The following is a 16,777-nucleotide window of genomic DNA, read 5'->3' on the forward strand; positions in this document are numbered from 1 at the left end:
GACACTGCATTCGGTGCAGAACATAGTTTTCTGCCTGCACTGGACAGTGACAATAAATTTGAGGGATGTATTTTCGCCCACAAAATTGTATTTAATTGCAATTGTATTTGAAATACCCAGGTTTTAGTATTTAAATACACACGTGAAATACATTGCCCAATATGTAATTAAATACAAATGCAAAATACACAAAGTATTTGAAATACGTAATTCAAATACTTGTATTTGAAATACTGCCCATCCCTGGCTATTTGTAAGGAGCCAAGATGGAGGTTGAACGAAAGAGACGTTTGGCTGCGGTGGCCCTGGCGTTGACTCTTGAGAACGAGAAGGACTTAAGTGAAGCGAAAAAGGCACGGGGACATCTTTAGATGATTATTTGAGTAGTCGTCGCGAATATTGTCCCATAGAGCGGGCAATTGCTCCACGAGCGCGATGAAGTAAAAAGTTCCATCGTCGCACAACGAAAGGTTCGTCTTCTTCGTCTTCAACAGTTGGCGCCAGAAGAAAACGACTTTGGATTTGGATTCCAATCCAAACAACAAAAGTCAGCTTGTTGCCAGACTTAGCACTTCAATTATACTAAAAATGCCTCGGTCCGCCGCCAAGGTCCGGGCGAAAAAAGCGCTTGGCATTTCTCACAAGCGCGGGCCGCGGGCCGCCGGCGGACTTCGAAAAGTGGTGACGTAAGATCACGTGATGCGCGGCCCGCGGACCAAAACAGCAATTTGGTCCGTCGTGTGGATACACCTTTAGGGGCTAGCCATGTCCGTATGTCCGTCCGCCGGCGGGTGCACGTGCTCCTGCTCGTGAGCTCACGCACTCACGTGCTCACGAGCACGTGAGCACGTGCTTCCGTGCTCGTGTAGGGCAAAAAAACAACAACCGCATCTCCACGTGGTGAATGATGTTGATTGGGGCGAAGCTCTGGTTACAGTGTTCTCTGGTGGTGCTTGTCTGCGTAGACGCTGAGCCGCAGCAGGCCGAGCCTTTCGTTCGTTTTCATCCATGTCAGAAAGAGAATGTGTGGTATAGAACGTGGTTATATACGCATTTGAGCATTTGACCACAGCGTGACATGGATGAAAACGAACGAAAGGCTCGGCATGCTGCGGCTCAGCGTCTAAGCAGGCAAGCACCACCAGAGCTTCGCCCCAATCAACATCATTCACCACGTGGAGATGGGGTTGTTTTTTAATAGACGCCCAGCCCTAGTTACAACTCGGGTATACCGTACTGATGTATCCTACCTCCGTGATTTCACACAACGTATACAGCCGTGTGGGTCGTAAACTTGTAACTTAATTACCTTCGTTCGGATCTAGAAGGTCTCGCTTAGAGGCCTTGCATAGCACGTTGCTTTTTGGCGGCGCACTGCTTGAAATGTAGTGAGCACTTTAGAACGCGAGCTTATTGAATTGGAAAGAGATTTGATGAGCACGAGCACTCTCGCTACCTCATCTCTACCCAAACCTACGCGCTCGAGAACATGCTTTTTTTTTTTTTTTTTTTTTCAGTGCTGCACATTATTAATGATACTAAATATATCACCTTGGTTCTTTCTCCTTTCCAGTCATTTTTTCTTCAACTACTACGATAAAGTTGGTGATGCGGAAAACTTGCAGTAGTGTTGCAATATATTGTTTGAAGATATCAAATGTCTATTCATTTCTTAAAAGTATTTGAACATAAAATTTTTATAACGTGATAGTAATTTTTAACGTAACGAGTAAAGGAATCAATTAACTTTTGACGATCGTAATTAGAAACGGTAAGCCATTACATTTAAGGCTGAGAACTTGTAATTGCTAGTCATTACATCCTTAAAGTAACGGGTACAAATCGGATCACAGAGCTTTACCACAGTCAGTTAATATGTTGATAAAGTAACGAGAAATTAAGGTACTGTGATACAAATATAAGGCGCAGAAATGTGACGTGATAATTACAAAATTACTCGAGCAAGTGATGAATTTCCTTTCCAGACTCCCAGACGGAAGGCGGCGGCTGTGATGTCACGTAAGTGCCAATATTACACGAGTCTGCCGCTCCTCCAGCCCTACACTTGCCCTATTACGTGCGGCTATAAATGTGCGATTACCGTTTACACGTCAATAGTCACACGTAATTCGAGTGCTCATGCTCTGTTCACCACTAAGGGGCGGTGGAAGCGGTGGATGCTACGTGCTCGTTGAACCCGTCAGCTGCGCGCACAGACGATGATAGGTTGGCGATTGATTGGTCCGGAGAGCACGTACACCGCTCTGTCAGCTGGGTGAGTGGAGTAGATTCGCTTCCACGGAAAGGTTCACTTGAGATGACCATTTTTCGTTCTCTCAAAATGCAATGATTTAGTAATCGAGAAGTTTGTGCTATTAGGTGCCAGCCGAAAAAAAAGTTATGGAGTTTTTCGTACCGCAAAACCTATGCAACTCCGAAAGCTGACTCTGCAAGAAGTGATTTTTAGACATTTCCAACTGGCGGCCGTTGAGCCCACGAACACATGGAGGTAAATAGCGTTGTCTGCCAAGGACGAACGCTATTATTCTTATTAAAAACTTCAAACAATGGTTTATAATTTTTCAATCAGATAAGGTTGAGTTCTCCCATTCTGGCCGCGTACTTAACCCCTGAAGCTACAATTCAGCGAGTCGTAGTTTATTTGCTGGGAGGAAAACAAGGTTTGCGGATCTCGGCTGACACTCACTATATTTATTCAAGTCTTTGCTTGTCCTTTTTTTTTCAGAAGAAATCGTGAATCTACTACATATTGAGTGGCGGAGATGGGGATGGGTGTCCTAAATTACGCTAGTGCTTATCAGCTTTTCACAAACTGCCTCCTTGTTACCACCAGACACGCGAATTCCGTAGACAATGATGTGCGTAAGACATGCATTTTCAAAATACAAAGTTTATTTGCCTCGAAAAACTCGCGAATCACCAGTTTTGGATGAAAAAAAAAAAAAATAGAAATGTAAAGAAAGGAAATATACCTTTAAACGACCCGTGTGCTTGAGAACATATGATGTCAGAGTGGCATGCATCAAATCGGCGAAATGACAAGTCATAAGGCGTCACCAAGGAATATTGAAGAGCCCGCAAGCCAAAACAGTTGCGCTGCTCTTGTACCCAGGAGGATGCCTGCGACATCGGGTTTGGTCGTCCATCGGCCGTGTATCCAGACAGAAAGGTGAACATAGAGGAATATATAGTTTGCGCGTAGCGTTGCTAGGCATATTGTCGCTGCGATAGAACTATATTTCGAACATAGGAAAATTTAGAAAACTAGAATACGATATCTATACCCTGCTTCGTGTTATTGATAAGTAAAACTCGGAAGGTGGTACACAAAATTATTATTTACAAAATGTTTTCACTGCGAAACTGATAAAAAAAAAAAGAATACTGTCAAATTAGAGACTTGGAGCACTCAGTTGCAGACACTCTGCGCATTATCACCGAAATATATGGCTATACAAATGCAGACTCCGGTGCCAGCATTAGGATATCCCTTATAACAATAGATTAACGTGCCTAGCACATATCATAAATATTGAAAATTAAGCACGTTGTTGAGTAACTTTCACACGGCGCTTCTTAGCATAATGACAAGAGAAACGAGTCGCTCCCTGAGCGAATTTGAACTGTTTGATTGTTTGAAATCACCAAGAACCATTGACCTCCATGGTAACCCGACGCTTCCAGATCCCTCTAGATAGGAACCAACATGCTGATTAGCATATCGTCGAACGAAGTGGATGTCACAGTATACTGTCCCGGCCGCAGGGGGGCAATGAGGAGAAACCGCGCAAGTCAAGCGCGAGGGCACGTCACAGGCAGGGTCGAGCCCTCAGGGTTCCGGTACCACGTCCACGGGGGCACTCGTGCATTTTGCAGTGTTCTGTGTTCTACCGGTAGAGTGTGGGGCGCTGGCTGGCGCTCCCGGAGCACTGGCTGCCTTCGGCGACCAGGAACGGCGGCGCGAGACGTCAACCGCCGTGGCTGCTGCGGACATGCTGCTCCAGCTCCAGGGGCGACTCGAACTTGATGCGGCACTCCGGACAGCGGCCCTGGTCCTGAACGCCTTTGGCGTGGAAGCAGTCCTTGCACATGAAGGACTGCTTCTCCTGCTGCCGGCCCGTGATGATGCGGCTGGCCGCGTCCAGGGGCCGCTCACACACGCAGCACAGCGAACCCTTGTCGCAGTGCGAAATGTGGAAGCGGGCGTGCATACGCAGTTCCACTTCAGACATGAGTGTCTGTCTGCACACGACACACGGCAGTGGCAATGCGGGTCCTCCGCCATGTGAGTTGACGTGCGCCAGGAATTGGTCCTCGGAGCGAAGCACCTCTCGGCAGACGGCACACGTGGAGCCCTTGACCACTTTGCAGTGGGTGAGTTTGTGTTCGGCCAGGGTGGTGGCTGACGGACAAATTTCGTCGCAGATGTTGCACTTGTGCTTGCTTGGGCTCGCCGTGTGAGCCTTCATGTGATTTTCCAGGTCTGAACGCGACTTGCACGGTTCGTTGCAGTAGGCACAGAGCAGGCTGACGGACTTCTGGGAGCCCGAAGAGACCCTGACGTTGTGGACCTGCCTTCGGTGCGTCGCGAGGGACGCGTCCGAACTGAACGCCTGGTCGCAGATGTCGCACTTGGCCTCTTTGAGCCTGCTCTTGACGCTCAGGTTCTGCACTGCGTCTGGATGGAGCGTGAGGTCGGCCGCGTGACAGGCTTCCATGTGTTTTTCCAGGAGGAACTCCACGTGAAAAGCCTGACTGCACAGTGCGCAGGAGAATTGCTTGCCGTGCGTGTCCAGATGACTCTGCAGTAACGGCTCGCTGGCAAAAGTCTGGTCGCACAGGAGACACCTGTAGGGCGCTGCCTTCGCGAGGTGCGTTACCTGCACGTGAAGTGCGAACTCGGGCTCCGATCGGTAGGCCGCGTTACAGGCACTGCACTTGAACACCTGACACTCGTTGCTGTGCTTGACTGCGAAGTGCACTTGGACGCCCACCTTGGAGTCGAACACGTCTCTGCAGAGGGCGCACCGATACAGGTGGTGCGCGTGCATATCCAGCAGGTGCTTCTGAAGCTCGTCGGGCCTCGTGAAGAGCTTGAGGCAGGCTTGGCAGCCGTACTCCACGGAGGTGGACAGGAAGTGCGCCGCAACGTGCGACTCGAGCTGCTGCGACGAGGGGAACTCAGCCCGGCATTCGGGGCAGGACCGGGACATGCGGCCTTCCAGGTGCGATGCCAGGTGGGCCCGGAAGGACTCGAAGTCCGCCGACGGGGCGCCGCACTGGCTGCAGATGAGTGGGCCGCCACCCGAGTCCGCGCCCATCATGGCCGACATGCGTTTGCTCAGCACCTCGCTGAAGCTGTGCGCCGCCAGCGTGTGCGTTTGCAACGCGTGCACGCTGGGGAGCTTCATGCCGCAGTACTCGCATTCGTACGAGGCGTCTACCAGTGTCAAGGCAGTCGTGGCCGCGGGCGGCGAGTGTCTCGAGGGAGTTCTTCCCGCGGGGTCCAGTCGCAGGGGGCCCTGCGATGGACCCACCAACGACGCCGCCGAGAAGGGGACATGCGTGGCGCGCACGTGCGCCTGCAGAGCTTCCAGGCTGGTAAAGTCCCGTCGGCTGCAGAACCCACACGGCAGCGATGTCGGGGCCATGACCAGCGCCGAGCCCCCACGCCGCTCGGCACTCTCCTCCGAGCCTCCGTCGTCGTCCTGAGGAGTCGAGCAGCTCGACCGTTCCGGGTCCTGCCAAAACGGAAGTTATAGAGTGAGACGTGGACGCCGGAAGGTGCCAAGTGAACAGCCAACATACATCAGCGGGAAACAGGGGAAAACGTAGTCTACGGCAAGAAGCATATGCTCGAACGAGGGAGCCCCAACGACAAATAAACGGATATTCAGTTAAACGCTCAAAGCTGCTTCGCACAATTGGGATGGCTGCGTTGCACTGCGTTGTGTTGCGTTCCTTGCGCTCTACAACGCTCTGCGCGTGTTACGCGGCCTTCGGCTGCCATAGCCACCCGTCGTATCCTTGGAAGCACTCGTAAGCGGTCGTACTCGTACAGCAGTCAGTCGTACACAAAATGCGAATGATTGAACCAGCCTTCACAGCTTCGTCACTCCTAGCTACAGCAGCCTCCTTTGACATAGTCCCCGAAACTACTGAAGAGCATCTAAACGTTGGAAAGGTTGTAACGAGGCACCTCCGATATATCAGTTTCACGTTCGGATTGCGTTTTGACGGTATCAGCACATTATAGTGGTGTCAATTTTCATGCGCTCTACATCAACCGCCTACACCATGGAAGGATGATTCATCAAAGAAGTAGAATGCCTGAGTGTGTGCTTCGTTGTGCAACACACAGAGCGCCAACCATTGAGAGTGATCGATGGAATGACTAATCCCAAGAACCAAATTGAGTTACCAGCTTACAAGTGGGCACTGAGTATACAACGTATCTCATTCGGTGTATCCTCAATAAAATTAAATTGGTCAAATACGAAATGCTTTAGATTTGTTCGCTAATCAGCGCTCAAATTTTAGTCAGCTTTTTTTTTTTTTTAGTTATAAACAAAGAGAATTAGAAATGGAAGATTTCCTTCTAGCGGCAGACCTGCGCATGCGCAGCTTCACTTTACTGTACACTAAAAGAGGCTGACGGTTGGTTCTTCGGTGCATTTCAGAGAAGCACACTCTCAGGCACCTCCCTGAGTGCTCTTTACCTGCGCGACGCGAGCGCGCATGGCGTCGGTTTGTACAGTTTCCAACCGGGGAAAGGCGAATTGGAGATGGAATTCGAAATACCTCTTCCCAGTTGGAGAAATCCGCTTACAAAATCCCGACTGTTTTGACTCGGGCTTAGAGAAGCAAAGTAATCTATTTTGAATATGCAAGACGTGAGCCCACACGGAATGCGAGCGAAGCTTCCCAATACAATCCCCCCGCTCCCGAGTGTCCAGGGACGAAACGATGGACATTGCGCGAGCACACACACGCTGCACGAAAAATAAGCAAAAAAGAAACAGCCGGAGAGACAGAGCGAAGGAAAGAACTGGAGGCCACCAAACAGGGACCATAGTAAATCTATCCCTAGCCCGCTATTCATCCCGACCTGGACAGGAAGCCTTCTTTTGGGTTTTTTATCCGCCTCCATCTCGGCCGTATCACGGCGCATGCAAATAGAAGGGACCCCCGCCTCCTCGTGCGTCCGGGCTGTTTCGCATTTATGATTCTCTGTCTGCTGCCCTCGCTTTCTTCTTCTCCCTTCCTCCGAGAGGAAAATCAGTTTCTGGTCCGGCCGTCCGGCCGACTCGCTGCTCGCGCGACTCAGGTTTCCTCGAGCCCTGCAGAGATTTCGTCAAAGCCTCCCCAGATTTGCATCCGGGATGTTAGGCCTCCTGGATTACCGAGAAAAAAACCTTCGATGCTGCGTACGCGTCTAGCGTCCCGCCGCCGCCGCCGCCGGCCGCGTGCTCTTTTTCGCCAAGCTTTAGCAATTCGAGTTGAAGTCTGCGTTCCCTGGTCGAATTTTGAGAGCGAAAAGCTCATAATCTAAGATTCGCTAGGCGTCCCAGAAAGTTGTTTTCCTTTGATAGGTTGTGCTCGCGTTGAAGGGAAACAGCGATTCGTTCAGAAAATAGAGGGGAAAAAGTTTTCCTTGCTTTCGTTCCCAAAGAAGGCGGTGCCGATCACCGATTGTTATCATACAAGCTGATGGTAGACACAAGCTGTTATACCAGAGTCACTGAAAGACAGGGTGTGGCGAGGCGCACGAGCATTATAATGTGAATCCGCAACCAATGAAATAAGCCAATCAGAATGCCGAAAAACGAAGCGTGAACATTAAAAGCGCAACGCCCTTAATAGCCTTGCATATGGTCACTGGCTACGCTCGCGGTCAGCTATACGCACTTTCAAATGGTCAAACATCACGAGGCGTCAAATAAGCGAAGCTTGTTCCCTGTCCAAATTGAAGAAAGAAGAAACACGTAGGGACAAAGACAACGCAACCGCATCGTTCAACTAGCAGCGGGCACAAAAGAATGCCAAAAGCGAGCAACCGATTAAAGGCGGGAAAATCGACGAAAGGGAATGTAACTATTAAGAGAAGAAGTAAGGAAGAGGCGGTAAGATAAAATGCAAAGTCTGGTCGACGGAGTCACCTCTGATTTGAGAAATTTATCTTCAATCTTCGTCAGAAGACCGTGAGGAATTAGAAACGTTGTTGTTTGCGCTGTTCATGGCGAATGACCTCATGCTCTCCCCGACCCCATCTGCTGTTCCGCACATCGGTTAAAAGCCATTACGTCACGGTTCGACACGAACGTAGTGTTTTCTTGCCATATGCTCCTCCCGCAACTCTGCCAACAAGTTAACAATGACCGGATTCCGAGTTGCTGCACCGTCAAACATGAAAAGAAATTCATGCCAAGCAAAGAGAAGGAGGTGCACTCCATTTCCTTGAGTTGCGGGAGCCAACACATAGGTCAGACTGGCAGGTGCACAAATCACCGATTTCGGGACTCAAGTTTCCAAGGTCGCACCTGACTCCTACCATCCCATAGTCATGCACGCTCGTTCCTGCACAGACTGCAAGACCCGTTTTGAAGAGACAAGAATTTTTGGGTAAAGGGGGGGGGGGGGGGGGGGGGGGGGGGATAACAGCAGACATGGCCGGGAGGTTATAGAGCCATTCGCCATGAACAGAGCTTACAACGACGTTTCTAATCTCTCACTGTTTCTGAAGAAGAAAGATGTTTAATATCTCAAATCAGTTGACTCCATGGACCGAACTTTGCATTTTATGTTATCGTCTCTTCCCTCTATCCTCTTTTCTTAGTTACTTTCCCTTTCCTCAATTTTCGCGCCTTTAATCGGAGAAAGAGCAAGTAAACAGCAGAGCTGGTTGATGTTACACATATCTGGAAAAAAAAACAGAGACGACGGACAAAGGATTTGAAGAAAAAAAAAACGGAAACGACGGAAGAAGAAGGTTTTGAAAAAAAAACCGGAGACGACGAAAGACGATTTGAACGGTTGTGTCAATAAAGTTTAGTAGCTGCGTTTGGAGACGTTTTGTGTTTGTCACCTCCTTAGTACGTTGTCTCTAGTTTTTTTTTTTCAAAAATATATATGTTTAATCGGTTGCTCGCTTTTTGGAATTTCTATATGTCCGCTGCTAGTTGAAAGATGTGGTTGTGTTGTCTTTGTCCTACATTTTTATTCTTTCTTCAATCTTGACCCACAAAAACACGCTCTTCGTCCATTAATACTTATTCCCTGCCTCGCTCACGGACCTGCCTCGAACAGCTATTCAAATGCTGCAGCTTCATTGGAAGCTTTTCCATGGACGCGACCGCTGCACAGCGAATCGAGATTTGACAACATACGACTTTGCACAAGAATAAGAGAGAGTGAGATCAGGTGCGCGTGATTGGTCCGCTCACGATTCGCTGCGTCTCGGTTGCATCATGTAAACACAGCCATTAATTGGCTGTGTCGGCGGTCGCAACACAAGCACGCCATTTTTTTGTCGCGGAGTTATTAGTTGGGAGCGCTCATAGATGTTTGCAAGCAGTCACGCTGCAAACGCTAGTCTGGCCACCCCCGTGGCCACCAGGGGTAGAAAATGCCTTGTTTTTAACCCATCTGGCAACCCAGTCGATCTACGCACGCCAACAGCAAGATGGTGGAGCCCTTGCAAATAGAGCACCGGAGCGTATCACTCTAAGAAATGCCTGCGCGTCTACTTACCCGCAAAACACTCAAAGAGCCAATCCCTGCGATTCACGAAATCAGCTCAGCGAATGATGAGGCGGAAAATCCGTTTAGATCTAATAAGGAAATCTGCGCAATGCAAAGCGTTATGCTTGCATTGCGTAATGCCACAGTGGGGACTTAATTTTAAGGTCTAATCAGATGTTCCGCGTCATCATTCGCTGAGCTGATTTCGTAGATCGCAGAGATTGGCTCTTCGAGTGTTTTTCGGGTAAGTACGGTTAAGTACACGCACAAGCATTTCTTAGAGTAGACCCAGTCAGCATGGCGGTGAAGCGAGGGAGCGTACCGTTCTGCATCCGTTGATCTGAAGCTCAGTGCTGGCTGGCAGTGGACTGCCCGCGGCGGGGCTCAGCTTGCCAGTGGAACAGGACGAGCTGTCGTCCCGAGACAACGACGTCTGCAGGCACAACACGTTGGGCGGTCAGAGTCACATAGGGAGTAACGGCGCCGGACACAAATTAGCGGAACATTTCTGGTTGACAATCAACCATGGAGTATATTGACCAAACGATTTTGCACATGAGCCCATCAGCGGCGAGGCAACTATATACACTGTTTAGCGAGATCATTAATGCCGTCACGGAAGATGGAGTTTATTTTGGTCATATCTCGAAGTGTTTCGGGTCTGAACAAGCGAAAAATGTCTCACCGAGCCATCGGCCGTAGGCGCTGCCAGAATCCCGTTGGTGAGCAGACTGGAGCCCAGGCTGGGCCTCGCTGCGCCGGGAGGCTCCAGCACGCCCGGGCCCTGCCTGTTCGGGCCGGAGGATGCGTTTTTGCGGTGGTTCTGCATGTGCGAGGTGAGGGCCGCGGCAGTGTTATAGCCCCTGTTGCACATGGCACATTGGAAAGGCTTGGCGTGGTCGTGAGTCTTCATGTGGATCTTGAGGTGGTCGGAGCGGGAGAAGGCCGCCTCACACTGGGAGCAGCGGTACTTGCGATCGCCCGTGTGCAGCTTCACGTGGCGGTCGCGGCTGCGCTTGTGCTTGAACAGCCGCTGGCAGAAATCGCAGCGGAAGGGCATCCGGTCGCTGTGCACCTGCAGCCCAGAGGAGTCGCGAAGGGTGAGTGTACACCGAAATAGAATAAGACGCCTAGGTACAAGGGTTGGGTATGGGTTCAGTAAACCAATGGCTCAATTTCGCACGATTTAATCAGCCACTAACACCAAGTCGAAGGCAGGCTTTGAGAGACAAAACTCTGACAGTGAAAGGCTTACGTTATTAAGTCGTAGAAAGCATTTCTCAAAAAAAGGAGAAGGAATGTTGTAGCAGATATAGCACCTACACGATACAAGTATTTAATAAAAAAAAAAGCTATTCGGCTATTTTGGACGACAGAAGATGCCTCTTTGAAGCCTTAGTATCTCTGTTCGAGCGTCGCCAAAAGGATCAGAAAAAAAAATTGATGTTGATAACAAACGAATCAAGTTTGGAGTGCCCACATAACGTCCTAAGGCCCAGAGTAACGGGTATTGTTCAGAAATGTTTCACGAGGCAGCAAATACCCTGCGATTGCCTGTAACGTAATCAAGCGCGCAAACATCGCAAGACATACATTTCATGTTACTTTTGTAAGAGTGTAATAAAGGACATAGCAATGTCTGGTTACAACGAAAGTCCCTCTAGTTACACCGGTTTCGAGGACAAGCAGAAATAAGAATATGCAACGCAAGTCTCTTCTCCGAACACTTCCGCGAATGAGCAGCAATTGTCCGCCGTTATCCGGGAAGCTCGGCATCTCCGATGTGGCACCCAGCTTGGTGCCGTCAACGCGGTCGATGGCGCATCAATACGGTGCGCCTTATCCCGCCACGCTCGGTTGCGTATACGAAGGGGCCCGGCTGCAGCTGCCGGAAGGGCCAGAGTCTCGTCAGACTCGGAAGGATAGCGCAGAGGAAAGGTGAGCCGACTGGCGGGCCCGGCGAGTCCCAAGAAGCGCGCACCTTGGCGGGCAATGTTCTCGAGGGTGAGCTAATCAGCGTGAGGGCCAGCAGAGTGGGACAACGCGGGCCGAAACGCGACTGGTCGATTCCCGGTCCCCGGGGACAATCACGATTGACGGCAAGGCGCAATTGCGGACCATTAGCGGGGCCCCTGAGATAAACAGGCTGAATCGGACACTGCGCCGGCCTCGGCGAGCGGTCGCCGGCCCTGGGGTAACCGACTGGCGATAATCCACTTTGGTCCTGGCCGCCAAGCCAGGGATGGCTCAAATTGGATGATCCAAATTGCGTTGTCGCACCTAGGCGCTTTTTGGCCCCTTTCGCTCTCTCTTCTCTCGGCCGGCTGCCACAATATTCGCGGTCCACAGATTAGGCCTAAGCACGTTAATGTGGATCGGGTAACCGCATTGCGGGCAGGGACTTGGGCTCCCGAGGGACTCGCGGCGGAGTCTGGCCAGCGTCAGCTGTCTTTTCGACTCCGGCAGGGGCGCGCCCGCCTCTGCGGTCGCCCGGGGACTGGCTTTGTTTATGTGCGCGACCCGCGCTCCCCGCAGCGGGGCCGGACACTCCCGCCTCAGCAAAGATTTATAGCATTCTTTATGAAGGCCGAGCAACAGGGGACCGTCCCGCTGCCGCCACGGATGTCGCCCTCATCAGAGCGGGCAAGTCGATCTATAGGCTGCTCGTGGGTCCCGCCGACCTGCCCCGAGCCATAATTGCGGGCACTGGGGACATCAAGGGGGAACAATGCTCGACCCAATCGATGCGTTCGGCACTTGCAACGACGGTCGGCTGCACGCCGGCGCAAGTGCTCCTCGAGACTGCTCGGGGCGGTCCGCGCGCGTTGGCGCGACCGCCTCGTCTTGACTCCGCTCGGAGCCCCGAAAACGCCTTCTTTTTTTTTAATCGCACGCATGCGTAGGAGTTAAAAGTGACGGCGATTGAACTTTGAAAATGCACCCGACGCAAATGCTACCGGTTAATTGCCTCTGTGCGTTGCACACGCATTATAACTTTCACATTTCCAATTGAAGCGCCTATGCTCGTTGCATTCGTTTGTACATTATAGGAACTGCCCGGGCAGCCCGTTTCGCTTGCACTCAAATAGGCAGAAGGATCGAAAAAAAAAAAGATTGACAATATCTAATGTGCTTAACGAAACGAAGAAGTTTGGGCGACCGTCTTCATTTCGGTTATCGCACGAGGCTCAGCAAACTAAAATAAACACACTCGGTAGTGCTTCACTTCCAAGTTTCGTAGCCCAGAGACGCGTCCGGCTATTATAAAGAAGACCCGGTTAGTTTAGACGTACATACGAGGATCGAAAGTTCAACGCCGCGTGTGACCGAACAATCACAGATTGGGAAGGACACGAGGCGTAATTGTTGGCGAGCAGCTGATCCTTCTACTGGGAAGCTATGTGTCCGGCGTACAAACTAAAAAAAAAATCCCGTGCGTCTACTTTCCCGCACAACACTCGGAAAGCCAATCACCGCAACTTACGGAGGCAGCTCGGCGAATCGAGCTGCCTCCGTAACACTCGGAGAGCTAATCACCGCAACGGTGATTGGCTCTCCGAGTGTTGTGCGGGAAAGTAGATGCACGGGATTTTTTTAGAGCGTAGACTTAAGCTGAAATGAGAGTAGGTTATGTACAGAAATGAAACGACACGATCCCAAAGAGAACGTCGAAATCCAACCCCAAAGTGCCAGGGTTGCCAAGCTTCTCAAAGAGATTGCAGCGACTGTGCCGTGACCGCGCAACTTGGCGAACGCACGTAGAAAGTATACGCGTGCACTTCTACCACGTCGCTGCGCAGTGCGAGTGAGCCAAGGGCCAAAGCGGACAGGTGTCCCGACCGGTGGTTGGCTGAAGAGGACACCTACCTGTTCGTGCCGCTTGAGGTAGCTGAGTCTGGGGAAGGCCTTGTCGCAGAAGTGGCAGGCGTAGGGCGTCGCCTCGGTCACCCCGATGGTGAAGGACAGCTCGGAGTCCGAGCACGAGGCCGAAGCCGGGCCGCAGGCCAGCAGCGAGGGCGGCGGCGACAGCGACGCCGACGTCAGCTCGTCCTCGGGGCTGTCCGACGAAGAGCGCCAGGACGAGGGCGTGCCCGCGCCGCCGCTGCCCGAGCCGCCCGGAGCTGCCCCTGGGGACGAAAGCGGAACGCGCTCAGCACCGAGCCGCCGGACCTGAGGGTCCGCCGACGCCCCGACACAGCTGGACACGCAGGGCTCGCTTACGTAAGCGAGCTCGCAGACGCTGCCGGCATCCGCCAAACGCTCAAAGGTCCCGAAACGAAACGAAGAAAAAAAATTGGAAACCGACGATTCCTTCTTTTTTTTTTCTTTTGCCGGGAGAAGACCAAGACCACTGATCTCTATGACCAAGACCGACTGGTAGGCTTTGTCCAGTATACATATGTGTGTGTGAGTGTATGTGTGTGTGTTTGTGTGCGTGTGTGTGCGTTTTAAATAACAAATGCGACGATAAGTTTCTTGGCCGGGAAGCGCGCCTCTGGAAAGAGTGAAAGGGCGGGACGTTCGAATAGGCCAGTCGTGGCGCCGGAATCGCCTCAAGGACTTGTTCCACAAGCTATTCCGAATACGCGACTCTGCGTAGCTCTTAAATTCAGATATACAAAATTCTACAATTGCGTTCTAGTTTTGTGTCTTATATATATATATATATATATATTTTTTTTTTTTCGCGATAGAAATTTTAGACAGAAGAGCTGGATTCGAAAATGGACGCGAGAAGAAACTTCGCACCAGAAACACACTATAGATTAAGCATGAATGCAAGGTGTTGTAATGAATGAGAGCAGCACAAAAGTTTGTTGCGTTGGCCGCCTGTCTCTTACTTATGTTCTTCAGTTTCGGGTGGTCGGCATAATATGACATATATTTTTTTTTATTTATTTATTTATTTTTTTTTTGCTTTTACAGCATACAGCATACTGGTAAAGCATTATTTATTTCAGGCTTCATCATTAGCTCAGTTCTGCGTCCTCTTTGGGGGGGGGGGGGGGGGGGGGGCTTTGCCACTCGGCTGTTACGTTACATTTTTCCTCCCCTTTTCCTGCCCACTCCAGGAACGTTCCTTCCTCCAAAACGTTAGCAAAGAAGTTATGCTTGGATTCATATCGGAGTGCCCACAATGCTCTCTCCAACATCCGTTAAAATTTCACCATGATCGAAGCCCAAAGTAATTCGGAATTCAGGCTTTCTGTGTGTACGAGGGGTGCCCCATACATGTGTACCGGAGCCGCACGGGTTTATTCCACAACACTATCAAGCTATGCATATCCCGAATGCACGCGCAGGAACGTCGAAGCATACCAGAAAACAAGAAAATAGAGGCATATATAGCTCCGACATTTCAATACGGTCTTTGTTCGCCGCGAACGCGACGACGGCTTCCTGACCGCGGAGACGCCCGCTCTGAAATGTGTCGCTCGTGATATCTTGCTCCCGAAAAATGATGCCGTTCGTGGCCCCGTTGCATCGGAGGAATAAAAAGTGCGCAGGTGCCCCGCCCCCCTCCCCAACCGTTGCCGTGCTTGTCGCGGGCGACTTCGTTGGCGAGCCTCGGGCAAGTGGGTTAGAGGGCTACTCCCGGCGGGGCTACTCCCAGCGAGCCAGCCGTCGGCACGCAGGGAACGCAAGTGCGCACAACGGCCGGGCAGGCAGACGCGCGCCACGGGAGGTCGCGCCTCGCCCGGGGACCGGGCGCGTTTAATAACTGGCGTCCAAAAAGAAGGAACCCCCACAATGGCAGTCCGGGACCGCAGCAGACGCGCCATAAAGACGTGCCGGTGCACCCCCGACCGTGACCCCCCCTCCTCCCCGCGGAACACCCACCAGCCGAACGAAAGGAAAAAATAAACACGCCAACGGATCTCAGCAAAAAAAAAAAAAAGGAAAACGAAAGAAAAGGGGGGCGCGGAAAAGGGCCGAGTTCCGAGAACCCCGGAGCAGTCTCGGGCGTCTCGGAGCAGCAACAGCGAAGCCCCCCGTCTCGTATGGGACGGTCGGTGCCGGATTTTCGGGGTGCCAGCCCCACGACCTTCCTTGCGCGGTCCGTCACGGCCCGAAAGGACGGGCCGAACAAGCAGAAAAAAGCCCCGTTTTGAGGCTTGTCTAAATCAAGCGTTCGACCCGGCAGCTCCACCCAGTTGGGCGCCAGTGGGCTTATGTTTTGGCCCTGTTTGCTTGCGCGCTCCCGCTCTGCTCATCCGAGCTGACAACTCAATGGAGGAAAGCGCGGGGACCGGGGTGAGCCCCCGGGAAGCCTCCCCGGAGCGGGCCACAAAGGAAGCGGGAGCACCTCCGCCGAATTCCGAGAAGGCCGGACAGCCGACGGCAACAGGTAGATTTATCGGAGACGTCTTCATCGTCCTCTCCCGAGATGCTTGTCTCTCGGGCGCCCGGGCTCCCTCGGGGCTCCGCAGGGTCCCGCTGGCCCTCGCCGCCGGCCGCCGCCGATAGCGGGACCCCCTTGCATGCCCTCGCCTACGGGGACACCCGGTCGGGCCGAACGCTCGCCACTCGCCCAAGATGACGGCGTCATCGCAGCGCGTCGACGCCGGCCCATAGTTGGACGTCCTCATGAATGAGCTCGCAGTTGGGCGAAGAAGCCCGGGGCCGCCGCGCGTAAGCTGTGTACGTGAGCCCCATCAAACCGGAAACTCGCGCTGCGGCCGCCATAAAAGTTTTCACCTGGAAACCTCCACCGCCGATAAGGTCTTCCAAAAGAAACCAAGCGAGCCAGTACGCGAGTCTTCCCTCCTCCCACAAAAAGGGAAAGAAAGAGGGGTGAGTGCAGTTAAAAAAGAGACCGCATTTTAAGGTTTTCTCGATGCCGCCGCTCTCGCAGTCAGCGCTTTAGCACCTTATCTGGCTCAGCAACTTGGCCGGCGCAGATTGGAGCTCGAGGCCCATGTCCAGCCAAAGGGAACGCGAGACGTGAATAAAGAGAAGCCGAGGAACCGGCCCCAGGGACGCGGTCCACACCGCCCGGAGCGGACGCGTGGGC

General features: G+C 52.0%; 1 protein-coding gene across 1 annotated transcript in view; it reads right to left on the reverse strand.

Annotated features, from left to right (window-relative positions):
* Positions 1-3,574: 3,574 nt before the first annotated feature.
* The window catches only part of LOC8052849 (zinc finger protein 423), a 58,155-nt gene continuing 44,952 nt past the window's right edge, over positions 3,575-16,777 (reverse strand). The window contains exons 2-5 of the mRNA XM_029982150.4: positions 13,630-13,889; positions 10,448-10,837; positions 10,085-10,195; positions 3,575-5,762 (exon numbers count right to left, since the gene is read on the reverse strand). Of these exons, the coding sequence (XP_029838010.3) occupies positions 3,990-5,762; positions 10,085-10,195; positions 10,448-10,837; positions 13,630-13,889 (2,534 nt within the window). The 3' untranslated portion in view covers positions 3,575-3,989. The remainder of the gene's footprint in view (positions 5,763-10,084; positions 10,196-10,447; positions 10,838-13,629; positions 13,890-16,777) is intronic.

The sequence above is a fragment of the Ixodes scapularis genome, unplaced genomic scaffold (genome assembly GCF_016920785.2).
Source record: "Ixodes scapularis isolate PalLabHiFi unplaced genomic scaffold, ASM1692078v2 PGA_scaffold9__187_contigs__length_104089568, whole genome shotgun sequence".
NCBI lineage: Eukaryota > Metazoa > Arthropoda > Arachnida > Ixodida > Ixodidae > Ixodes > Ixodes scapularis.